We start from the raw sequence: 25,841 nt of genomic DNA, 5'->3' as shown, positions 1-25,841 counted from the left end.
TGAGAGAATGCCAAGAGTGTGCAAAGATGTCATCAAGGCAAAGGGTGGCTACTTTGAAGAATCTCACATTTGTATTTGTTTAACATGATTCCATGTATTATTTCATAGTTTTGATGTCATCACTATTATTCTACAATGTAGAAAACAGTAAAAAATTCAATAAAAAACTCTTGAATGAGTAGGTGTCCAAACTTTTGACTGGTACTGTATATACACATACCGAGTGCACAAAACATTAGGAACACTTTCCTAATATTGAGTTACACCTCCTTTTTTGCCCTCAGAACAGCCTCAATTTGTCAGGGCATGGACTCTACAAGGTATCAAAAGCGTTCCACAAGGATGCTGGCCCACGTTCACTCCAATGATTCCCACAGTTGTGTCAAGTTGGCTGGATGTCCTTTGAGTGGTGGAGCATTCTTGATACAGAAAGGAAACTGTTTAGCATGAAAAACCCAGCAGTGTTGCATTTCTTGACACACTCAAACCGGTGCACCTGGCACCTACTACCATTCCCCATTCAAAGGCACCTAAATCCTTTGTCTTTCCCGTTCACCCTCTGAATGACACACATACACAATCTATTGTCTCCTCCCCTTCCTCTACACTGATTTGGAGTGGATGTAACAAGTGACATCAACAAGGGATCCTAGCTTTCAGTCTGTGTCATGGAAAGAGCAGCTGTTCTTAAAGTGTTGTACACAAGAAAAACCACACACACTAAACAACACATACTCATATGCTGCTACTCTGTGCTTTATTTGACTTCTATTATTATCTATCCTGATGCCTAATCACTTTACCCTGCCTTCATGTATATATCTACCTCAAATACTGTACCTCATACCCTTGCACATTGATCTGGTACTCCCTGCTACAGTGCATTCAGAAATTCAGACACCTTGACTTTTTCCACATTGTTATGTTACAGCCTTAGGCACACACCTGTCTATATAAGGTCCCAGAATGGACAGTGCATGTCAGAGCAAAAACCAAGCTATGAGGTCGAAGGAATTGTCCGTAAAGCTCAGAGTCAGGATTGTGTCGAGCCACAGATTTGTGGAAGGGCACCAAAAAATGTCTGCAGCATTGAAGGTCCCCAAGAACACATTGGCCTCCATCATTCTTAACTGGAAGAAGTTTGGAACCACCAAGACTCTTCCTAGAGCTGGCTTCCCGGCCAAACTGAGCAATTGGGAAGAAGGGCCTTGGTCAGGGAGGTGACCAAGAACCCGATTGTCACTGACAGAGCTCTAGAGTTCCTCTGTGGAGATGGGAGAAACTTCCAGAAGGACAACCATCTCTGCAACACTCCACCAATCAGGCCTTTATGGTATAGTGGCCAGGCGGAAGCCACTCCTAAGTATAAAGCACATGACAGCCCACTTGGAGTTTTCCAAAAGGCACCTAAAGGACTCAGACCATGAGAAACAAGATTCTCTGTTCTGATGAAACCAAGATTGACCTCCTTGGCCTGAATGCCAATCGTCACGTCTGGAGGAAACCTGGCAACATCTCTACGGTGAACCATGGTGGTGGCAGCATCATGCTGTGGGGATGTTCTTCAGCGTTAGGGACTGGGAGACTAGTCAGGATCGAGGGAAAGATGAACGAAGCAAAGTACAGAGATCCTTTATGACAACCTGCTCCAGAGAGCTCAGGACCTCAGACATTGTCCTGTTGGAAGGTGAACCTTCGCCAATGACCCTAAGCACACAGCCAAGACAACGCAGGGGTATCTGCAGAGAAGAATGGGAGAAACTCCCCAAATATAGATGTGCCAAGCTTGTAGCGTCATACCTTAGAAGACTTGAGGATGTAATTTCTGCCAAAAGGTGCTTCAACACAGTACTGAGTAAAGGGTCTGAATACTTATGTAAATGTGATATTGTATTTTTTTTATAATTTCTAAAAACCTGTTTTTGCTTTGTCATTATGGGGTGTAGATTAATGAGGGGGAACGAAATACAAGTAATCAATTTGAGTAAGGCTGTAACAAACAAAATGTGGAAAAAGTCCAGGGTTCTGAATACTTTCTGAATGCACTTTAGCTTCCTTCCTGTATTTTTTTCTGCATTGTTGGAAAGGGCTCGTAAGCAAGCATTTTCACTGTTAGTCTCCACCATTGTATCTGGCGTATGTGCCATATAAAAAACAAATTGTATAACTAGGAATGTAAATATTAGTTTTACTCCCTACGTTAATCATTTGTTGCCATTTCATTGCAGATTAATTTGGTATTTTTTCTGAGCATCTTAAGAATTCTGGTGGGGAAACTGCGGATGCCAGACATGCATGGAAATGAATTCAGCCAATACAAGTGAGTTGTCAACATGACCATACTGTACCATTACCAAAGCATTTCAAGGATGTTTATTTTGTAGGCTAAAATAATATTACTTAATTGCTTACAACAGTGTTACAGTACCTGTGCTAACTTTCTGTAAGCGTTGCCCAGTCAAACCTGAAAGACCAGCACAACGGCAAACTAATGGAATCTCTCAAAACATGTGTACAGTATTGATTCGTGTCTTTTGTATATTGTAAAATTGCATATTTTCTTTGGATATTTTCAGGAGACTTACCAAATCAACTTTTCTTTTGGTGACCCTCTTTGGTGTGTACTACATCCTCTTTGCCTTCTTACCCATCAAAGTCAGTGGTTTAACTTACAAAATATGGACCTTTGCTGAGCTGGCTCTTGCATCAACACAGGTAATTTTGACTGACTTTTATTTTATTTATTTTTTACTTTGCAGGAATACTATATGATGTCCAAATTCCCCTTTCTTCCTTTCCAGGGCTTTGGAGTCGCTGTTCTTTACTGTTTTCTAAATGGGGAGGTAGGTTTTTTGCCCATTTCTCAAAACTATTATGCAAGTTGAAATAAGTGGTATAAATGTGCAATTGCTAATATTAGGCAGCAGCCCTGATTAACTAGTGCTCGATGATACACTCTCAATCCTCATCCCCTCCAAACACAGGTACAGTACGAGGTACAGAGGAGATGGCGCAGGTGGAGGCTGAAGCAGCATCTACACAAGGAGCCCAGACAGCATGGTTCCATGAGCCAAAGCATCTCTCCCCTTACCCAGGTCTCCTTGCTTCCCTGTTCTGGACCGGCCAGCCTGGCATGATCTTTGACCCACCCCCCAGTCACTGGAGATCTCCTAGACATGCCAAGGGAACTTAAGTTCTAGAACTTTCTTGAACTTGAGGAGTGGTCCACAGAATCACTTGGACATGGCATGGGAAACAGCACTGTACTGTGCTTTTTGCCATTCCCTCAAGCAACATTTCTTGGGGTCAGTGGAAATCCTAAGAAACATATTCAAAAAGGTGAAGTAGGACTCAGCTCTTCATCATCATCATGTGAAAGAGAAATCCTGGAAAGAGGGCATGTTTATCGACATGATTGAAAATTCTCACTTTTTATTATACTTTGAAGAAACATAATTTAATGTTCTTTTGCACCAATGTACTGTGTTTTCTAAAAAATTTGACATTTTCTGAAATAAATACCCAGATCAAGGGCTGCACATTTTCAACAGTATAAACAACAAATTGAGAGTTTGTTAGACCAGTCATCTTGGTTGTCTCTAAACACTTTACCCATGCAAAATCTCAGATTTGGTCCCTTTTCTTGTTCATTGTAACTTATTATAAACTGTGGCTCGAGTCCTGATCGGCTGACAGCCATGGTATATCAGATCTTATACCACGGATATGACATTTTTACTGTAATGTTTACATTGGTAACCAGTTTATAATAGCAATAAGGCACCTCTGGGATTTGTGGTATATGACCAATATACCATGGCTAAGAGCTGTTCTTAGGCACGACGCAAAGCGGAGGCCATAATACCACACCCCCTCGGGCCTTATTGCTTAATTATAAAATGGTTCTAAGAAAGAATGTGCGCTAATGTCATAAAGATAACCTCTACATTGGATACTTTGCTTTCATTTCTTCCACAAAGGCAATATATTCTTTTATGGCATCTTCTTTGGACTTTCCTATTGGATTGAAAATAGAAATAGGACACATTGAAGATTTGTGTTACATTCAAAACAGAGAGAGTGGAAAAGCAGAATAATACATTGTCCAAAAATACTTACCTTCCTGTGCTTTCCAACCATCCCATTTAGATTTTCCTTGGAAGTCAAATATTCCTGGACGCTCTGTGGACACAATGCATACATCTTAAAAGTTCTCTTACAACAACAACAAAAAAATATTGCTTTAACTGGCAGGTATTGGCAGTCTGAAAGACACTTGCCAATCGGACAAGTCAGGAGTATTTTTTGGTTACCCGAAGATTATGATCACTTGACTGTTAATGTAAAAATAAGCTACACTGAATAAAAATGTAAAAAGCAACAATTTCTACAGTTCAGTTCATATAAAAAAAGGAAATCAGTCAATAGAAAATAAATTCATTCGGCCCTAATCTATGGATTTCACATGACTGGGAATACAGATATACATCTGTTGGTTACAGATACCTTAAAAAAATAAAAGTAGGGGCATGGATCAGAAAACCAGTCAGTATCTGGGGTGACCATTTTCCTCATGCAGCCTGACATCTCCTTCCCATAGAGTTGATCAGGCAGTTGATTGTGCGACTTGTCTTCAATGGCTGTGCGAAGTTGCTGTATTATGGCGGGAACTGGAACACGCCGTTGTACATGTCGATCCAGAGCATCCCAAACATGCTCAATGGGTGACATGTCTGGTGAGTATGCAGGCCATGGAAGAACTGCGACATTTTCAGCTTCCAGGAATTGTGTACAGATCCTTGCAACATGGGGCCATGCATTATCATGCTGAAACATGAGGTAATGACGGAGGACAAATGGCACGACAATGGGCCTCAGGATATCGTCACGGTATCACTGCATTGAAATTGCCATAGATAAAATGCAATTGTGTTCGTTGTCCATAGCTTATGCCTGCCCATACCATAATCCCACAATGGGGCACTCTACTCAACATTGACATCAGCAAACTGCTCACCCACACATGCTCTCTGCTCGGTACAGATGAAACTCAGGATTCATATGGCAAGAGCACACTTCTCCAGTGTCCATCGAAGGTGAGCATTTGCCTACTGAAGTCGGTTACGCGCCAAACTACAGTTAGGTCAAGACCCTGGTGAGAACGACTGGCACACAGATGAGCTTCCCTGGGAAGGTTTCTGACAGTTTGTGCAGAAATTCTTCGGTTGTGCAAACCCAGTTTCATCAGCTGTCCAGGTGGCTCGTCTCGGACCATCCAGCTTGTGAAGAAGCCAGATGTGGAATTCCTGGGCTGGCGTGGTTACACGTGGTCTGCGATTGTGAGGCCAGTTGGACGTACTGCTAAATTCCCTAAAACGACATTGGAGACGGCTTATGGTAGAGAAATGAAGATTAAATTCTCTGGCAACAGCTCTGGTGTACATTTCTGCAGTCCTCATGCCAATTGCACATTCAGTAAAAACCTGGAGGAACAAAACTGCACATTTTAGTGGCCTTTTGTCCCCAAGCACAAGGTGCACCTATGTAATGATCATGTAGTTTGCTCAGCTTCTTGATATGCCACACCTGTCAGGTGGATGGATTATCTTGGCAAAGGAGAAATGCTCACTAACAGGGATATAAACACATTTGGGAGAAATACACTGTTTGTGCATTTGGAACATTTCTCTGATCTTTTATTTCAGCTCATGAAGCCAACACTTTACATGTTGTGTTTATACTTTTAGTTCTGTATATTTACATGCAGAAGTGCCACATATTGCCTGCCTTTCACATACAGGGGAGGAATTTGAAAAACAAATCCTGGAAATCCTTTGTATTTCGGTTATCAGTAAATAAATTCTCAGAGCAGGCTCAACTTGCCCGACTGCCATACGTTGTCTATCTTTCACAAAGATCAGGTTCAGGCTTACTGGAATTATTTGCAATTAGTTTGTTTTCACTTTTTAAAAATCACCTGCCCAAAGGGGCAACCTCAGAGCATGCTCAACTGGTGCAACTGTTCAGGTCACTTGCCGCAGGCAATAGGGCAACCCTTAATGTCAATCCCTGAATGGTTTTAAACGGTTTACTTACAGACAAAAGGCAGCTAAGCAAATGATAAGTCAATACATTTTGTAACTCTTGAGAAATGCATAGAGGCAAAATTATACGCCTTGTAATAAGACACTAAAGGTTGAAACCTGCTTAAAAGTAGGGTCAGAAGTTAGGGCACTGATGCTTTTATTTTTATTTCCTGCATCATCCACTAGCTCTGCTGTAGGTAAGAAATCCTAGGAAATGTTCTGTAACTGACACAAGCTGTCTCCAACTATCCCTATCCAGTTGTGCGTGCGTGTTTCGCATGGGGATTGCCTAAGTCAGGGGATGCGTAACTCTGCCAATCTTAAAATCGCACACAATCTATTATTTGGCAGGGAATACTGTTTGTAGATCAGTGATTCTAAACCTCACTTTGCTCAAACTGATCCTCCCCAACGGACTCCAAAGTTGTCAATTAGGGGCAGTTTAATGGGAGAGTCAATGAAACCAACCATGGAAGTACTATAGGTTGTAGCAAACTTCAGGGGTAGCCCCAACCAAGACTTGAAGCTGTGATTGTCAAGCCAACACATGAACCGTTACGCCAAGAATTCCAAACCTCTTGGTGTACAGTTAAGGTGTTGGCTTGACAGTCGACGGATCCGGGTTCGAGTCCTGGTCGGGGCTACTTCCCGAATTCACTTCAATATACTTTCATGGTTCGTTTCATTGACTGTCCCCTTTAACTGCCCTTAATTAATTTTTTTGCTACAACTTCTGAGTGCGTTGGAGAGGATCAGTTTGAGAAAAGTGAGGTGTACAAATAGTACTCCCTGCCAAATAATAGGCTTTGTGTGATTAAGAGTCAGAGCTACGCCTCCCCTAGCTTAAGCGATCCCCGCGCCAACCAGACATGGATTGATTAAGTGGAGAACGCTTGTGTCAATTACAGAACATTTCCTACCTGCAGCAGCACTAGTGAACAATGCTTTAAATATTGGTAAAAGCACAGTGCCTCAAAGTGCAACAAGATTCCTGGCCCTACTCATAAGAAGTTGTAAGTACAATGCATTCAGAAAGCATTCAGACCCCTTGACATTGTTACATTACAGCCTTATCCTAAAATGGATTCAATTGTTGCTTTTCCTCAATCTACACACAGTACCCCATAATGACGAAGCAAAAACTGTTTAAAAAAAAAAAAAAAAAAGGAAATTAAACATTTACATAGGTATTCAGACTCTTTACTCAGTACTTTGTTGAAGCACCTTTGGCAGTGATTACAGCCTCAAGTCTTCTTGGGTATGACGTTACAAGCTTGGCACACCCATATTTTTGCCCTTTGGCAAACTCCAAGCGGGCTGTCATGTGCCTTTTACTGAGGAGTGGCTTCAGTCTGGCCACTACCATGAGTGCTGCAGAGATGGTTGTCCTTCTGGAAGGTTATCCAATCGTCACAGAGGAACTCTAGAGCTCATTCAGTGACCATCGAGTTCTTGGTCACCTCCCTGACCAAGGCCCTTCTCCCCCGATTGATCAGTTTGGCTGGGCAGCCACTAGGAAGAGTCTTGGTAGTTCCAAACAACTTCCATTTAAGAATGATGGAGGCCACTGTGTTCTTGGGGACCTTCAATGCTGCATAGTTTTTTTGGTACCCTTCCCCAGACCTGTGCTTCGTCACTATCCTGTCTCAGAGCGCTACGGACAATTCCTTCGACCTCATGGCTTAGTTTTTGCTCTGACATGCACTGTCAACTGTGGGACTTTATATAGACAGTTGTGTGCCTTTCCAAATCATGTTGAATTTACCACCGGTGGGACCCCAACCCGGTTGTAGAATCATCAAGGATGATCAATGGAAACAGGATACACCTGAGCTCAATTTCCAGTCTCATAGCAATCAAATGTAATTATAAAGCCCTTTTTACATCAGCAGATGTCACAAAGTGCTATACAGAACCCCAGCCTAAAACCCCAAACAATGCAGAAGCACAGTGGCAAGGAAAAACTCCCTAGAAAGTAGTAACCTAGGAAGAAACCTAGTCTCTGAGGGGTGGCCAGTCCTCTTCTGGCTGTGCCGGGTGGAGAGGCCATTTAGTTCTTCAAGATGTTTAAACGTTCATAGATGACCAGCAGGGTTAAATAATAATCACATTGGTTGCAGGTTAGTACCTCAGGAGTAAATGTCAGTTGGCTTTTCATAGCCGAGCATTCAGAGGTCGAGACAGCAGGTGCGGTAGAGAAAGAGTCGAAAACAGCAGGTCCGGGACAAGGTAGCACGTCTGGTGAACAAGTCAGGGTTCCCTAGCCGTGGGCAGAATAGTTAAAACTGGAGCAGCAGCACGACCAGGTGGACTGGGAACAGCCAGGAGTCATCAGGCCAGGTAGTCCTGAGGCATGACCCTAGGGCTCAGGTCCTCCACGGAGGGGATAGAGGGTGAGAGAGAGAATTAGAGGGAGCATACTTATAATTCTCCTGTCTTATCTGGTGACCTGTGTGAATTTAACAGACTGACCCTAGCCCTCTGGCACATAGACTATTGCAGCATAGATAATGAAGACAGACAGGGGTGAGTCGGGGGACACTGTTGCCCTGTCCGACGATACACGGGGGACAGGGTCAACAAGGCAGGATATAACCCCCTTCACTTTGCCAAAGCACAGCCCCCACACCACTAGAGGGATATCAACAGACCAACTTATTACCCTGAGACAAGGCTGAGTATAGCACACAAAGATCTCATCCACCACACGAGCCAGAGGGGGCGCAAAACCAGACAGGAAGATCACGTCAGTGAGTCAACCCACTCAAGTGACGCACCCCTCCTAGGGATGGCATGGAAGAGCACTAGTAAGCCAGTGACTCAGCCCCCGTAATAGGGTCAGAGGCAGAGAATCCCAGTGGAGAGAGGGGAGCCGGCCAGGCAGACACAGAAAGAGCAGTTTGTCGATCCAGTGCCTTGCCAGTCACCTTCACACCCCTGGGCCAAGCTACACTCAATCTTAGGACCTACTGAAGAGATGAGTCTTCAGTAAGGACTTAAAGACCGAGTATGCGTATCTCACGTTGAGAAGCAGATCATTCCATAAAAATGGAGCGCTATAGGAGAAAGCCCTGCCTCCAGCTGTTTGCTTAGAAATTATAGGGACAATAAGGAGGCCTGCATCTTGTGACCGTACATATGTACAGTCGGACCAAATCGGAGAGATAGGTAGGAGCAAGCCCATGTAATGCTTTGTAGGTTAGCAGCAAAACCTTGAAATCAGCCCTAACCTTAACAGGAAGCCAATGTAGAGAGGCTAGCACTGGAGTAATATGAGCACATTTTTTGTTTCTAGTCACGATTCTAGCAGCCGTGTTTAGCACTAACTGAAGTTTATTTTGTGCTTTATCCAGGTAGCCGGAGAGTAGAGCATTGCAGTAGTCTAACCTAGAAGTGACAAAAGCATGGATTAGTTTTTCTGCATAATTTGGACAAAAAGTAAAATTTTTGCAATGTTACAAAGATGGAAAAAAGCGGTCCTTGAAATATTCTTTATATATTCGTCAAAAGAGAGATCCAGAGTAACACCAAGGTCCTTCACAGTTTAATTTGAGACGACTGTACAACCATCAAGATTAATCGTCAGATCTCTTCGTTTCTTGGAACCTAGGACTAGCATCTGTTTTATCTGAGTTTAAAAGTAAAAAAAAGAACCCGCCCTCCACTTCCTTATGTCTGAAACAGGCTTCCAGGGTAGGACATTTTGGGGATTCACCATGTTTCATCGAAATGTACAGCTGTGTGTCGTCCGCATAGTAGTGAAAGTTGACAACGTTTCCGAAAGACATCACCAAGGGGTAGAATATATAGTGAAAACAATAGTGGTTCTAAAATAGAACCATACAATTGATTTGTCAGAGGACAAACCATCCACAGAGACGAACTGATATATTTCCAACAGATAAGATCCAAACCAGGCAAGAACTTGTCAGTGTAGACCAATTAGGGTTTCTAATCTCTCCAAAAGAATGTGGTGATCAATGGTGTCAAAAGCAGCACTAACATTTAGGAGCATAAGGACCGATGCAGAGCTTTGGTCTGATGCCATTTAAAAAAGGTAATTAAACATCTTCACGAGTGCAGTCTCAGTGCTATGATGGGGTCTAAAACCAGACTGAAGCATTTCGTATACATTATTTGTCTTCAGGAAGGCAGTGAGTTGCTGTGCAACAGCTTTTTCAAAAAAAATTGAGAGGAATGGGAGATTCGATATAGGCCAATAGTCATTTACTTTTTCTGGGTCAAGGTTTGGCTTTTTCAAGAGAAGCTTTATTACTGCCACTTTTAGTGAGTTTGGAACACATCCAGAGGATAGGGAGCCATTTCTTATGTTCAACATAGGAGGGTCAAGCACAGGAAGTAGCTCTTTCAGTAGTTTAGTTGGAATAGGGTCCAGAATGCAGCTTGACAGTTTAGAGACCATAACTATTGTCTCCATTGATCCTAGGTCCTGCCAGTTCTGTGCAGACTCAGGACAACTGAGCTTTGGAGAAATACTCTGATTCAAAGTGGAGTCTGTAATTTGCTTTCTAATGCTTTCTAATGATCATGAACTTTTCATCGAAGTCCATGAATTTATCACTGCTAAAGTGAAAGCTATCCTCTCTTGTTGAATGCTGCTTTTTAGCTTTGCGACAGTATAACATTTTTTCTGGGGGTTTGGGGGGGATTGTTCTTATTCTCCTCAATTAAGTTGGCAAAATAGGATGATTGAGCAGCAGTGAGGGCTCTTTGATATTGCACGGTACTGCCTTTCCAAGCTAGTTGGAAGACTTCCAGTTTGGTGGAGTGACATTTCCGTTCCAATTTTCTAGAAGCTTGCTTCAGGGCTCAGGTATTTTCTGTATACCAGGGAGCAAATTTCTTGTGACAAATGTTTTTGGGATGAGCGGGGAATATGGTCACTAGTGTAACCAGGAGGAGAGGCCTCATTTAACACAGTAAATTAAAATCAGGCTTTAGCCATGTTTTAGTCAGGCCAATCACAACAAGATTATGATCAGTGATTAGTTCATTGACTATGACTGCCTTGGAAGTGTGGTGTCTAACATTAAGTAGTCCTGTTTTGAGATGTGAGATATCACAATCTCTTTCAATAATGACAGGAATGGAGGAGGTCTTTATTCCAGTGAGATTGTTAAGGCGAACACCGCCGTGTTTTGTTCAACCTAGATCGAGGCACAGACACGGGCTCAGTGGGGATAGCTGAGCTGACTACACTGACTGTGCTAGTGGCAGACTCCACTAAGCTGCCTGGCCGGCCTGCATGCACCCTGGCCTGCACGCTCTCTCATTGTGGAGCTAGAGGAGTTAGAGTCCTGTCTAAATTGAGGGATAAGATGAGAGCACCCCTCCAGCTTGGATGGAGTCCGTCACTCCTCAGCAGGCCAATTATCTACAAATTATATATTTTGGGAGGGGCAGAAAACTGTTTTCAACCAGCGATTGAGTTGTGAGACTCTGCTGTAGAGCTCAACACTCCCGCTAAATGGGAAGGGGCCAGAGATAATTACTCGATGCTGACATCTTTCTTGCTGATTTACACACTGAAGCTATGTTGCTAACCTCTGACTGTTTCATCATCTTTGGTGTCGACGTGGATAACAATATCCCCAAAATCTCTACACTTGCCAGTTTTAGCCTTAGCCAGCACCATCTTCATATTAGCCTTTATGTCGGTATCCCTGCCCCCTGGTAAACAGTGTATGATCGCTGGATGATTCTTTTTAAGTCTAATATTGCAGGTAATGTGGTCGCCAATGACCCGGGTTTTCAATTTGTCAGAGCTAATGTTTGGAGGCATCGGCGGCTCAGACTCCGTAACGGGTAGAGGAGAGACCTGAGAAGGCTCGGCCTCAGACTCCAACTCGTTGCTTAAAAAAAATGGGGACAACCGGTTGAAAGTTTCTGTTGGCTGAATGAGCGATACCGGTTGAGCATGCCGACAGCATTTCTTTCCAGAAGCCTTCAGAAAATTGTCTGGCTGCGGGTGTAACAGGGTTATATTGGTGATCCCCTAGCCACTTTATTGTTAAGCCAATGGGTTTTTAGTTTTCCATCTCAGAACTTCGCCGTGGTTGCCGTTGAAGAATCAGCTAAGACGTTGCTGGTGCAGTTTATGGCAATATCGCATTTCGCCACAAGAGGGCGCTGCTGCAACGTTTTACTATCAAAAGGGATGATTTCTCTGGGTGAGACTTGTCACGGATAAACGATATAACTTTTGTGTTACTTGTTTATTTGCAATTCTAACATATCTAATATAAGTAGGGTGAGTTACCAGTGTACTAGATATAGGTGAGATTTTGACGTGAGGTAAAAAGATATATATATATATATATATATATATATGTTATTTACATTTTTATTAGTGTGTTGATTTCACATTGTTAAGCTGGAAGGTGTTGGGAGAGGTAGGGGTTTCCTGACTGACATTTCATTTGTCACCATCTGTTGGTAGGGGTTCAGCCAAAATTCCAGTTGCTTCTACACCTATGCCTAAACTGGAGGGTTCTGATGATAGTTTACCCATGGAAATGCCCAAGGATGTGTATGAAAGAGTTTTGCCAAATACAGGGAGTGGGGAGGTCTCCATGGATTTCATAGCAGACATAGTACAGCAGATTGGTCATTCCATTGGGGAGAACATTGCCTCCTGTTTGTAGTCAAAGGCAATTGTTGGACATGTTGGGGACAATGTTATGGGGAATGCATGCAGCTCTAGGTGTATGGATGTGTCAGGCCTGAACCTGGTATTGAAGTGTGATATCAGGGAACCGGTGTACTTTCGGGGGGGGATGGCTCTGAAAAGTGCACAGTGCATGAGTGGGAGGATATGGTCATGGTTTACATGCGTAAGATGGGCGTATCTGTGATGGACCAAGCAGATGAGGTTATGGGTAGGCTTATGGGAAGGGCCCGTGATGATGTTAAAGTGGGCATACGCAGCAATCCCTCCGTTGATTTATCTAAAGGCCCGAGTCCCATCTTTTACATATTGAAACAACATTTTAGTGACACTGCTTTTTCAAGCATGCCCCTCGCTGACTTTTATGCCACATTACCTCTGGCTGATGAACAACCATTCGACTATTGGCTCAGACTGAACAGGGCTACGGAGGTTGCTGAATGTCTAAAGAGACAGAAAAAAAAGTGTTGAAGACCCATCTCGTGAGCTCACAGTCATGTTCATCAGACATTGCCCTAACGCTGAACTGTCGCTTATCTTTAAGTGCAAGCCATTACAGCAGTGGACCGCTGCAGATGTTCATGAGAGGTTGGATGAATACAGGAGGGAGCAGAGGTACTCACTGATCTAAGGTGACCCCAGCCATCGCAACAATGAAGCAGGAAGTTGGTGCTGTCATGCCAATCACCATGCCTGCTGTGAGGTCCCACATGGAAGTACCTAATCTGTTGCCTTCCCCAGTCCAGAGTATTCAGGGCTCAGCTGAGCCGATGGAACGTATCCTTGCAATGCTGGAGCGTGTGCTGGAGCAGAGGCCACAACAGTCTGACCGTAAGTTCCAAAAAGGGAATAGGAGCAAATTTAAGTCTAATGGGCCATGTGACGTGTGCGGGGATGCTGGACATGATACTTACTTTCACTGCAGGACCAATCACCTCTGCTTTCTTTGTCATGTAGCTGGCCACGCACGCTCTCAGTGCCCCAAGGCCGCAGCTCTGAGCACAGCTGGTGGAGTCCCTACAGTAATCACTGCTCAGCTCCCGGGAAACTAGTAGGCCTACATGTAGAAGGGGAGAGTGTTGGGCCTTTTGTAGAGTCCCCATCGGTGAGAGCTGTTGATTTGGAGTCTGTATATAAAAGTGTTTGTGACGTAATGGAGACTGAGAAGAGTATCATAATGCAGAACACACAGAGACTTTCCCCATATGATGATTTATTCTATGCCAATGTGTTAATTGGAGGAGAAGTAGAAGTGAGAGCTATGCTTGACCGTGGGTCCATGGCTTGTACCTTGAGCTCTAGGGTCTTACCTGAACTGTTGCATGCAGGAGTGTTGAAAAGTCCATCATTGAGTCCTACAGAGGTAGTCTTGGTTGGTTGAAGACGAGGCCTTTGGGAGTATGTGAGCTGGAGGTGTACGGCTGTAGAGTTGCCGTGCCGACACTGGTGGTTGAAGGCCAGAGTGATGACCTCATCTTGGGCAGCCAAATCTCCTAAAGCACTTGATTCGCCACCTGAAGACTAATGGAGATCTCTGGAAGAGGGTTTACACTCATGTGTGTGACGGGGGTGAGGAGAGCAAGCTAATCAACATGATGGCTAATGTGGAGAGATGGAGAGAGTGAAGTACCTGACAAAGTTGGAACTGTGAGACTAAAAGGGGCTGTGACTCTAGAGCCTATGCAGGAGCACTTAGTCTGGGGCAGACTACGAAACACTCAGAATCTATCAGCGGGCAGTGCTGTTCTCATTGAGCCCAGCAGTTCAAGGTCAACACCAAAGTCAATCCTGGTAGGGAGGACAGTAGCTCTATTGCGGGGGGGATGGGTGGCTCCCTGTTAGAGTGATAAACCCTTCTCAGAAGACAATGACATTGAGACAAAATGCCACTCTAGCCGATGTCTTTCCTTGCATGGCTCTAGAGGACTTTGACTCTTCGTGTGTGAATGATGATTCATCAGCAGCAAGTGCAGAGAACGGCTGATATACTCACTGACTGCCAAGATGACTTGACACTGACTGATGACGGTTCCAGCCAACTTCACGATACTGACGGACCTGACAGTTCAAGCAGTCCTGAGGTTTTATGTGACTTAGGTTTGACTGATATTGATGTCGACTCCTGTCAAGTGTCTCCTGCTGGTAAGAAGAAACTCATCCAGCTCATAGCTGAGTACCAGTCCATTTTTTCAAGGTACAAGTTGGATTGTGGAAAAGCTTCTGGATGTCTTCACCGCATTCAACTGAGTGATGAGAAACCCTTTCGGATGCCCTACCGACGCCTTTCACCAAATCATTATGAGAAGCTCAAGCAAGCGTTGAATGAGATGGAAGAACGTGAAATCATAAGGAAGTCTAGTAGTGAGTTCGCCTCTCCCCTTGTATGGAAGAAGTCAGGAGACCTGAGACTCTGTACTGATTTTCGTTTGCTCAATGCTCGCACCATCAAAGACACACACCCAATCCCTCACCAGGCTGACGCGCTGGCTGCTTTAGCTGGAAATGCCTTTTTCTCGACAATGGACCTTACCTCTGGCTACTACAATGTGGAAGTGCATGAGGATGACCGGAGATTCACAGCTTTTACGTCGCCATTTGGATTGTACGAATACCATTGTATGCCACAGGGGTTATGTAATAGTCCTGCAACCTTTATGAGGATGATGCTAAACATCTTTGGGAATCAGAACTTTTTTAGCCTGCTGTGTTACCTTGACGATGTTTTGGTCTATGCGCCCACTGAAGATCTGGCTATACAGCGCCTGGAAATGGTTTCTGAGCGTCTCAAGACTCACAACCTGAAGTTGGCGCCAAAAAAGTAACTTTCTGCAGAGGTCTGAAGTTTCTGGGCCATATAATTAGTGCGGATGGTGTAGCTACAGACCCTGAGAAGGTGAGGGCCATTACAGGAGTTACAGAATCTGATCTGATGGAAGATGGCACTGACATTCCATCTCAGAAGAAATTGAGGTCATTCCTTGGGATGGTGTGTATTATCAACAGTTCATTGAAGGTTGCTCGACCATCGCAAAGCCTCTCTTTGGATTGACTACTGGACACAAGGCTCCACGCTGGAAAAAGAAGCGACGCTCACCTGTCAGGAAGTTGGCGGCTGCCGACTGGACAACAGAATGCAGACAGGCCTTATTCCAGCTAAAGCAAGCCTTACTGGACCAGGTTTTGTTGGCCCACCCCAACTTCGACAAACCCTTTCTACTCTCGGTGGATGCGTCCAGCAACGGCTTAGGTGCTGTGCTGTCCCAGGTGCAGGAACAGGGAGCTATAGCGAGACCTATAGCCTTCACGAGCAAGTCCCTCAGTTATGCGCAGTCGAGGTATCCTGCGCACAGGCTTGAGTTCTTTGCCATGAAATGGGCTCTGTGACAAGTTCCACCACTGGCTATGGGAACAGCAGTTCATGGTATGGACAGATAATAATCCCTTGACATGCATCAAGCTTTGCTTTGGTCAGAATGTTTGTGAACAGAGATGGGTCGCCAAGCTGGCACCGTACAAGTTTGACATCAAGTACATCCCTGGAAAAATAAATGTTGTTGCAGATGCTTTGAGCAGAGAGCCCTTCATACGATCCAGTGCACTCCATCGCCTGACAAGGGTCCTGTACGAGACCTTACTAGCTGAAGCTAACGCTGTACGCACGGACAGAGTGCAAGATGTGTTTCGCTGGTCCAGCCACCCCTTTGACAAAGCCTCTGACTCCAACGAAGTGTTCATTAGCTGTCAGGCTACTGTTCCTATCTGGTGCTTTATCGAGACATGAAGTTGCAGCTGTTCTTCATTCAAACAGGTGCTGGGTGGGTGAAGTGGGCTCACATGCACTGCTGTTGCCACAGCTTCCACAGGCTGTTATGCCATCAGAGCAGACCGATGTCGATGTTCTGCCACACGACCTACTGATGAGTAAGCAGCGTAATCTTCTTTGTGGAGAGGGGGAGAAGACCATCCCGGAGAGCGTGCCCATGAGAGTTCTGAGGTTTTGTGTCTTCTCAGAAGTTGGGACAAGTTGACCATGGAGATGGGTGTACTGTATCGTGTTTCGAAGAATGTGGTTACAAAGAGGAAAACGTATTTGTATGTGGTTCCAGCCTCCATGAAAGCAATGGTGTTGAATGGTGTCCATGATGAAGCTGGCCACCAGGGCCAACAGAGAACAGTCTACCTGACAAGACAGAGGTTCTTCTGGTATGGCCTGGAGAGGGAGGTTAAAGCATATGTGAAGTGCTGCAGGAGATGCATCGTGAGCAAGGCTCCTGATCTGGAAGCTAGAGCTCCTATTGAGAGCATAATAACATCTGAGCCTCTTGAACTAGTGTGCATAGACTTTTGGTCTGCAGAAGATTCTTCAAACAAGTCCTTGGATGTGCTCGTTGTTACTGACCACTTTACCAAATTGGCTCATGCCTTCTTGTGTCTGAACCAGTCTGCTAAGTCAGTAGCTCATCAGTTGTGGAACAACCATTTCTGTGTCTACGGGATGCCTTGCCGTATACACTCAGACCAGGGAGCCAACTTTGAGAGCGCTTTAATAGCCGAACTGTTGAGTGTTGCAGGTGTTCAGAAGTCTCACACCACGCCGTACCATCCAATGGGGAACGGGTCCTGCGAAAGGATGAATAGGACGTTGGGAAACATGATCCGGGCCCTGCCGACGAGAGCAAAGCACAGATGGCCTCAGGCTCTGAAGTCCCTCACGTTTGCGTACAATTGTACCATCCACGAGACCACAGGCTTTGCCCCTTTCCTGCTAATGTTTGGGAGGACGCCAAGACTGTCTGACATAGTCTTTGGCTCTGTCAATGAGAACCCAGAAGTTGTCGACTATGACCAGTTTGTTCAGTCTTTGAGGAGAGATCTGAAAGAAGCCATGAATACAGCACAGGCATCTGCAGCGAAGCAGTTGAAGAGGCATGCTGACCTTTATGACAGAAGAGTCAGAGGAGCACCAGTGGAGATTGGGGATCAAGTGTTGCTGGCTAACAAGGGGGACCGAGGAAAGCAGAAGCTCGCAGACCGTTGGGAGGATACTGTCTACCTTGTCACTGGATTGAATGCTGACAGTCACACTTTTAAGATACAGAACAGCTCCACTGGACAGGAGAAGACGGTACATCGCAACCTGATAATGCCAGTCAACTTTCTTCCTCTTCCCCATGCTGCCGTTGATGAGGGAACAGACATGTCTGGATTAACAGAGTCTGAGGACATGAATGACAGCCTTGTGGTCTCAGCTGCCATGGACACTGCAGTGGATGATGATTCTGAGTACAGAACAAGAGTGTGGGTGTCAGAGTTGCTTTCTGAAGGAACAGGTGACACCAGCCTGGAGGGTGATGTGCGATCCTTGGATGCTCAGGATATTCCACCTTTGGATTCTGTGGAAGACATATGTTGAGTGTCTCTGTACCTGGTAATGTTTGCACAGTGTGGTTTGTATTTTTATTATTTTTCTTTGCAAGTGGAATTCAGTAGGGGGGAGTGTAACAGTGATTCCCCTTGCCACTTTATTGTTAAGCCAATGGGTTTATAGTTTTATTTTGTCTTGCCTTCACCTACTCAACATGGCATCTTATTGGCTGGTTTGCGTAGCTTGCTTACGAGGGAGGATGTTTCAGTTACAATCGTCCCAGTGAACAAGCACCAAACCAGCGGTAAGTTGTTGGTTGCAAAGCACTGTACGTCAAAAGTGATTTTTATAATCCCAAGTGATGATTTAAAACGTACAATTTATATCAATTTGTTTGTAAATGTTATGCGAACATCACACATAAGATGCAGCGGTTTTTGGTGAATATTTGTTGTGCATTTTGTTGTAGAGAATTCCAGCTAATACTAGCTAGTAACTTACTGTGTCTGGTGGGGGGGTTGTATATTTTGTAGTGCGTGAGTGCAGAGTTGGATGGTGAGCCGTGCATTGCATGACGTGCAATTGTGTGCTGTTCCTATCAGAATAAAGCTCCATGACTGGTGTTACAAGTTGGAGTTCGTGTCGATGATTGATTGTACACAACGCAAGAAGAGTACTGTTACACGGGGACTGTGCGGGGGTATTTATACTACGATCTGTACTTAACTGGTGGCACAGATGCTGTTTCATCCTTTCCTACACCTAAAATTGCCCTTGCCTAACAGTTGCACCTGAAGCTGTACTTGCAACACGGTTATCCTCACCATAAGGCGATAGTTCTTCTGTATATTATGAGTACAGCGACTGCAACACAGGTTGAATCAACATTGTTTCCATGTTATTATACACTTCCTGTTTCCGGTCACAACTTGCAGACTTGTTTACGCTGCTGTGCGTTTTTGTTGCCGATCTTACTTTGATACCTGACGGTTTTTTACTTTTTCATTACCGTATATTTTTACTTTTTCCCTCACTCAACTTTTTTCCTCACTCAACTTTTTTCATTCATCCCCGGAGGTTTTATCTGGACATGGTTCGTCAGGACTTCAAACAGCCGAAGCTAAGTAACATTAACATGATGCCTTCTAATTGCAGTCGTTGTACTTATAATATACAGGAGAACGATCGCCTTACGGCAAGGATAGCTGTGCTGCAAGCCCAGCTTCAGACGCGATCGTTAGGCAAGGGTAATTTCAGTGTAGGAAAGGATGAAACAGCGTCTGTGCCACCAGTAAGTACAGATGGTAACGTTAGTATAAACCCCCTCGCACGGTCCCCGCAGCCGGACATCTTTCTCATGGCTTCTGGAGGGAAACGCTGTAGGAATGCTCAACCGGTGTCGCTTATTCAGCCGACAGAAACTTTCAACCGGTTCTCCCCATTAAGCGAGTCGGAGTCGGAGGCCGAGACTTCTCTGGTCTCTACTCCTCCCGTTGTGGGGTCTGAGACGCACGACGGCTCCCACCATTAGCTCTGACAAATTGAAAACCCTAGTCATTGGCGACTCCATTACCCGCAGTATTAGACTTAAAACTAATCATCCAGCGATCATACACTGTTTACCAGGGGGCAGGGCTACCGACGTTAAGGCTAATCTAAAGACGGTGCTGGCTAAAGCTAAAACTGGCGAGTGTAGAGAGTATAGAGATATTGTTATCCACGTCGGCACCAACGATGTTAGGATGAAACAGTCAGAGGTCACCAAGCGCAACATAGCTTCAGCGTGTAAATCAGCTAGAAAGATGTGTCGGCATCGATTAATTGTCTCTGGCCCCCTCCCAGTTAGGGGGAGTGATGAGCTCTACAGCAGAGTCTCACAACTCAATCGCTGGTTGAAAACTGTTTTCTGCCCCTCCCAAAAGATAGAATTTGTAGATAATTGGCCCTCTTTCTGGGACTCACCCACAAACAGGACCAAGCCTGGCCTGTTGAGGAGTGACGGACTCCATCCTAGCTGGAGGGGTGCTCTCATCTTATCTACGAACATAGACAGGGCTCTAACTCCTCTAGCTCCACAATGAAATAGGGTGCAGGCCAGGCAGCAGGCTGTTAGCCAGCCTGCCAGCTTAGTGGAGTCTGCCACTAGCACAGTCAGTGTAGTCAGCCCATTGAGACCGTGTCTGTGCCTCGATCTAGGTTGGGCAAAATTAAAAATGGCGGTGTTCGCTTTAGCAATCTCACTAGTATAAAGACCTCCTCCATTCCTGCCATTATTGAAAGAGATTGTGATACCTCACATCTCAAAATTGGGTTACTTAATGTTAGATCCCTCACTTCCAAGGCAGTTATAGTCAATGAACTAATCACTGATAATAATCTTGATGTGATTGGCCTGACTGAAACATGGCTTAAGCCTGATGAATTTACTGTGTTAAATGAGGCCTCACCCCCAGGTTACATTAGTGACCATACCCCCCGTGCATCCGGCAAAGGCGGAGGTGTTGCTAACATTTACGATAGCAAATTTCAATTTACAAAAAAAAACAACAATGACGTTTTCGTCTTTTGAGCTTCTAGTCATGAAATCTATGCAGCCTACTCACTCACTTTTTATAGCTACTGTTTATAGGCCTCCTGGGCCATATGCAGTGTTCCTCACTGAGTTCCCTGAATTCCTATCGGATCTTGTAGTCATAGCAGATAATATTCTAATTTTTGGTGACTTTAACATTCATATGGAAAAGTCCACAGACCCACTCCAAAAGGCTTTCGGAGCCATCATCGACTCAGTGGGTTTTGTCCAACATGTCTCTGGACCTACTCACTGCCACAGTCATACTCTGGACCTAGTTTTGTCCCATGGAATAAATGTTGTGGATCTAAATGTTTTTCCTCATAATCCTGGACTATCGGACCACCATTTTATTACGTTTGCAATTGCAACAAATAATCTGCTCAGACCCCAACCAAGGAGCATTAAAAGTCGTGCTATAAATTCTCAGACAACCCAAAGATTCCTTGATGCCCTTCCAGACTGCCTCTGCCTACCCAAGGACGTCAGAGGACAAAAATCAGTTAACCACCTAACCGAGGAACTCAATTTAACCTTGCGCAATACCCTAGATGCAGTTGCACCCCTAAAAACTAAAAACATCTGTCATAAGAAACTAGCTCCCTGGTATACAGAAAATACACGAGCTCTGAAGCAAGCTTCCAGAAAATTGGAACGGAAATGGCGCCACACCAAACTGGAAGTCTTCCGACTAGCTTGGAAAGACAGTACCGTGCAGTATCGAAGAGCCCTTACTGCTGCTCGATCATCCTATTTTTCCAACTTAATTGAGGAAAATAAGAACAATCCGAAATTTCTTTTTGATACTGTCGCAAAGCTAACTAAAAAGCAGCCTTCGCAAATGGAGGATGGCTTTCACTTCAGCAGTAATACATTTATGAACTTCTTTGAGGAAAAGATCATGATCATTAGAAAGCAAATTACAGACTCCTCTTTAAATCTGGGTATTCCTCCAAAGCTCCATTGTCCTGAGTCTGCACAACTCTGCCAGGACCTAGGATCAAGGGAGATACTAAAGTGTTTTAGTACTATATCTCTTGACGCAATGATGAAAATAATCATGGCCTCCAAACCCTCAAGCTGCATACTGGACCCTATTCCAACTAAACTACTGAAAGAGCTGCTTCCTGTGCTTGGCCCTCCTATGTTGAACATAATAAACGGCTCTCTATCCACCGGATGTGTACCAAGCTCACTAAAAGTGGCAGTAATAAAGCCTCTCTTGAAAAAGCCGAATCTTGATCCAGAAATTATAAAAACTATCGGCCTATATCGAATCTTCCATTCCTCTCCAAAATTTTAGAAAAAGCTGTTGCACAGCAACTGACTGCCTTCCTGAAGACAAACAATGTATACGAAACGCTTCAGTCTGGTTTTAGACCCCATCATAGCACTGAGACTGCACTTGTGAAGGTGGTAAATGACCTTTTAATGACGTCAGACCGAGGCTCTGCATCTGTCCTCGTGCTCCTAGATCTTAGTGCCGCTTTTGATACCATCGATCACCACATTCTTTTGGAGAGATTGGAAACCCAAATTGGTCTACATGGACAAGTTCTGGCCTGGTTTAGATCTTATCTGTCGGAAAGATATCAGTTTGTCTCTGTGAATGGTTTGTCCTCTGACAAATCAATTGTAAATTTCGGTGTTCCTCAAGGTTCCGTTTTAGGACCACTATTGTTTTCACTATATATTTTACCTCTTGGGGATGTCATTCGAAAACATAATGTTAAATTTCACTGCTATGCAGACGACACACAGCTGTACATTTCAATGAAACATGGTGAAGCCCCAAAATTGCCCTCGCTAGAAGCCTGTGTTTCAGACATAAAGAAGTGGATGGCTGCAAACTTTCTACTTTTAAACTCGGACAAAACAGAGATGCTTGTTCTAGGTCCCAAGAAACAAAGAGATCTTCTGTTGAATCTGACAATTAATCTGGATGGTTGTACAGTCGTCTCAAATAAAACTGTGAAGGACCTCGGCGTTACTCTGGACCCTGATCTCTCTTTTGAAGAACATATCAAGACTGTTTCAAGGACAGCTTTTTTCCATCTACGTAACATTGCAAAAATCAGAAATTTTCTGTCCAAAAATGACGCCGAAAAATTAATCCATGCTTTTGTTACTTCTAGGCTGGACTACTGCAATGCTCTACTTTCCGGCTACCCGGATAAAGCACTAAATAAACTTCAGTTAGTGCTAAATACGGCTGCTAGAATCCTGACTAGAACCAAAAAATTTGATCATATTACTCCAGTGTTAGCCTCCCTACACTGGCTTCCTGTTAAGGCAAGGGCTGATTTCAAGGTTTTACTGCTAACCTACAAAGCATTACATGGGCTTGCTCCTACCTATCTTTCCGATTTGGTCCTGCCGTACATACCTACACGTACGCTACGGTCACAAGACGCAGGCCTCCTAATTGTCCCTAGAATTTCTAAGCAAACGGCTGGAGGTAGGGCTTTCTCCTATAGAGCTCCATTTTTATGGAATGGTCTGCCTACCAATGTGAGAGACGCAGACTCAGTCTCAACCTTTAAGTCTTTACTGAAGACTTATCTCTTCAGTAGGTCCTATGATTAAGTATAGTCTGGCCCAGGAGTGTGAAGGTGAACGGAAAGGCTGGAGCAACGAACCGCCCTTGCTGTCTCTGCCTTGCCGGTTCCCCTCTTTCCACTGGGATTCTCTGCCTCTAACCCTTTTACAGAGGCTGAGTCACTGGCCTACTGGTGTTCTTCCATGCCGTCCATGGGAGGGGTGCGTCACTTGAGTGGGTTGAGTCACTGACGTGGTCTTCCTGTCTGGGTTGGCGCCCCCTTGGGTTGTGCCATGGCGGAGATCGTTGTGGGCTATACTCGGCCTTGTCTTAGGACGGTAAGTTGGTGGTTGGAGACATCCCTCTAGTGGTGTGGGGGCTGTGCTTTGGCAAAGTGGGTGGGGTTATATCCTGCCTGTTTGGCCCTGTCCGGGGTATCATCGGATGGGGCCACAGTGTCTTCTGATCCCTCCTGTCTCAGCCTCCAGTATTTATGCTGCAGTAGTTTATGTGTCGGGGGCTAGGGTCAGTCTGTTACATCTGGAGTATTTCTCTTGTCTTATCCGGTTGTCCTGTGTGTATTTAAATATGCTCTCTCTAATTCTCTCTTTCTCTCTTTCTGTCTTTCTCTCGGAGGACCTGAGCCCTAGGACCATGCCTCAGGACTACCTGGTATGATGACTCCTTGCTGTCCCCAGTCCACCTGGCCGTGCTGCTGCTCCAGTTTCAACTGTTCTGCCTGCGGCTATGGAACCCTGACCTGTTCACCGGACGTGCTTGTTGCACCCTCGACAACTACTATGATTATTATTATTTGACCATGCTGGTCATTTATGAACATTTTAACATTTTAACATTTTGACCATGTTCTGTTTTAATATCCACCCTGCACAGCCAGAAGAGGACTGGCCACCCCTCATAGCCTGGTTCCTCTCTAGGTTTCTTCCTAGGTTTTTGGCCTTTCTAGGGAGTTTTTCCTAGGGAGTTTTTCCTAGCCACCGTGCTTCTTTCACATGCTTTGCTTGCTGTTTGGGGTTTTAGGCTGGGTTTCTGTACAGCACTTTGAGAATATCAGCTGATGTACGAAGGGCTATATAAAAATAAATTTGATTTGATTTGAATTAGATGGCAGTGTTAATGTAACTACTTAGCATTTTCGGCTGGTGGAGGTCCTGTAGAACCATGTCCAGATAAAGCGTCCGGGGTGAAAAAGTTGAATGAAAAAAAACAAAGACATTGGTAAATGTATTAAAAGTTAAAACCTTCAAGTGTGGCAGATAGCAAAGTAGCAACAAACAGCACGGAGACAAGTCCGGAAGTTGAGGGCGGAGCGATTGATTCGTGTTGGTCCCCACAGAGGATGAAAGGATCTGAATACTTATGTCAATAAGGTATTCCTTATATATAAATATACACACACATATATACACACACACATACAGACACACACATGCAACAATTTCTAAAAACCTGTTTTTGCTTTGTCATTATGTGTTATTGTGTGTAGATTGATGAGGAAAATGTTTTTCTTTTAAACCATTTTAGAATAAGGCTGTAAAGTAAGAAAATGTGGAAAAGGTCAAGGGCTCTGAACACTTTCCGAATGCACTGTGTCATTATATCTTGACGCTTAAAGTGGTACCAGAAAGATTAGGCAATAATCAGGGATTTGGCTTTATAAATGAGGTGCAGCCTGTAGGACAGGTTGAACAGAATGACTCACCCGTGTTGACGTTGCCAAGTGTCGCCTGCTTGTACAAACCATATATTACTGCTAGTTCAGCGTAGCTAGGTTGTACCGTCAGCCTCCTCACCTCATCCGCAGCCTTTTCAAATTCAGCCTTGGAAAAAAAATAAAAATGAAATATTGTATTGCTATCCTTGTGGGGACCAAATAATTGATATCCATCCAAAATGTATTTCCCTAACCTTAATTAACCTAACCCTTAACCCCCAACACTACACCTAACATAGCATTTAAAAAAAATAAAGTTATTGTGGGGACCGAAAAGATTTCCCCACTTGTTCAATTTTTTTCTTGTTTTACAATCCTTGTGGAGGACTTCTGATACCCACAAGGATAGTTTAAAAAAAGAGATGTATATCCCTATATACTGACAATATGTATATTATAACAATGACAACTTAGCTGATGCCAAAGAAAAGACATCCCACATCACATTGTGCCATGTATTATTAAAAACATTTGTAACTGACTGAAAATAGGATGAATACCTTAACACCAAAAATAATCTCACTATGACAAAGTCAATCCTATGTGCCACACACATCAGTGAAAATTCACGTCTACACTAAGCTACATGCAGTGGCTTCATAACAGAAACTGCTAAAAAAAAATATATATTTTTCAAAAAGAACTGAATAATAGATTCAGGTATTAACACCTGGAAGGTATCAGAAACATTTTGACATTTGACTTTGGGTTAGTTACTGCACATAATAATAATAATAAAATACGTTTCTGCTTACCATCGACATGTTGTTCCACAGAAAAAGCCCTACTACTCCTTGCATGTGGATATGCTCACTTCCGTGATTCCGTCTTACCTTTAACCTTTGAGTAGGTTGCG

General features: G+C 44.2%; 2 protein-coding genes across 4 annotated transcripts in view; one reads left to right on the top strand and one right to left on the bottom strand.

Moving 5' to 3' along the window:
* The window catches only part of LOC106575268 (secretin receptor), a 13,829-nt gene extending 10,298 nt beyond the window's left edge, over positions 1-3,531 (top strand). For 2 of the 3 annotated variants that reach the window (XM_045698889.1, XM_045698887.1), the window contains exons 10-13: positions 2,229-2,320; positions 2,577-2,715; positions 2,802-2,843; positions 2,985-3,531. In XM_045698889.1, coding sequence (XP_045554845.1) covers positions 2,229-2,320; positions 2,577-2,715; positions 2,802-2,843; positions 2,985-3,137 — 426 coding nt within the window. In that variant the 3' untranslated portion in view covers positions 3,138-3,531. Of the gene's footprint in view, positions 1-2,228; positions 2,321-2,576; positions 2,716-2,759; positions 2,844-2,984 lie in introns of all 3 variants that reach the window. The other variant, XM_045698888.1, reaches the window with a different exon arrangement.
* Positions 3,416-25,841, bottom strand: LOC106575269 (acyl-CoA-binding protein). The gene is made up of 4 exons (XM_014151689.2): positions 25,741-25,841; positions 24,974-25,091; positions 4,120-4,182; positions 3,416-4,017 (listed from the first exon to the last, which is right to left on the bottom strand). The coding sequence occupies exons 1-4, from the start codon at positions 25,783-25,785 to the stop codon at positions 3,944-3,946; spliced, it is 300 nt and encodes a 99-aa protein (XP_014007164.1). The 5' UTR covers positions 25,786-25,841; the 3' UTR covers positions 3,416-3,943.

Source organism: Salmo salar, chromosome ssa17, assembly GCF_905237065.1.
Source record: "Salmo salar chromosome ssa17, Ssal_v3.1, whole genome shotgun sequence".
In the NCBI taxonomy this organism is placed as follows: domain Eukaryota; kingdom Metazoa; phylum Chordata; class Actinopteri; order Salmoniformes; family Salmonidae; genus Salmo; species Salmo salar.
Note: the sequence above shows the minus strand (reverse complement) of the source record. Positions and strands in the feature narration are given on the sequence as shown.

Coding starts and splice junctions, on each gene's coding strand:
- LOC106575269 (XM_014151689.2), bottom strand. CDS start 25,785: ATGCAAGGAGTAGTAGGGCTTTTTCTGTGGAACAACATGTCGATG. Junction 25,092..25,740: donor TGTGGAACAACATGTCGATG/GTAAGCAGAAAC, acceptor TTTTTTTCCAAG/GCTGAATTTGAAAAGGCTGC. Junction 4,018..4,119: donor TGGTTGGAAAGCACAGGAAG/GTAAGTATTTTT, acceptor TCAATCCAATAG/GAAAGTCCAAAGAAGATGCC.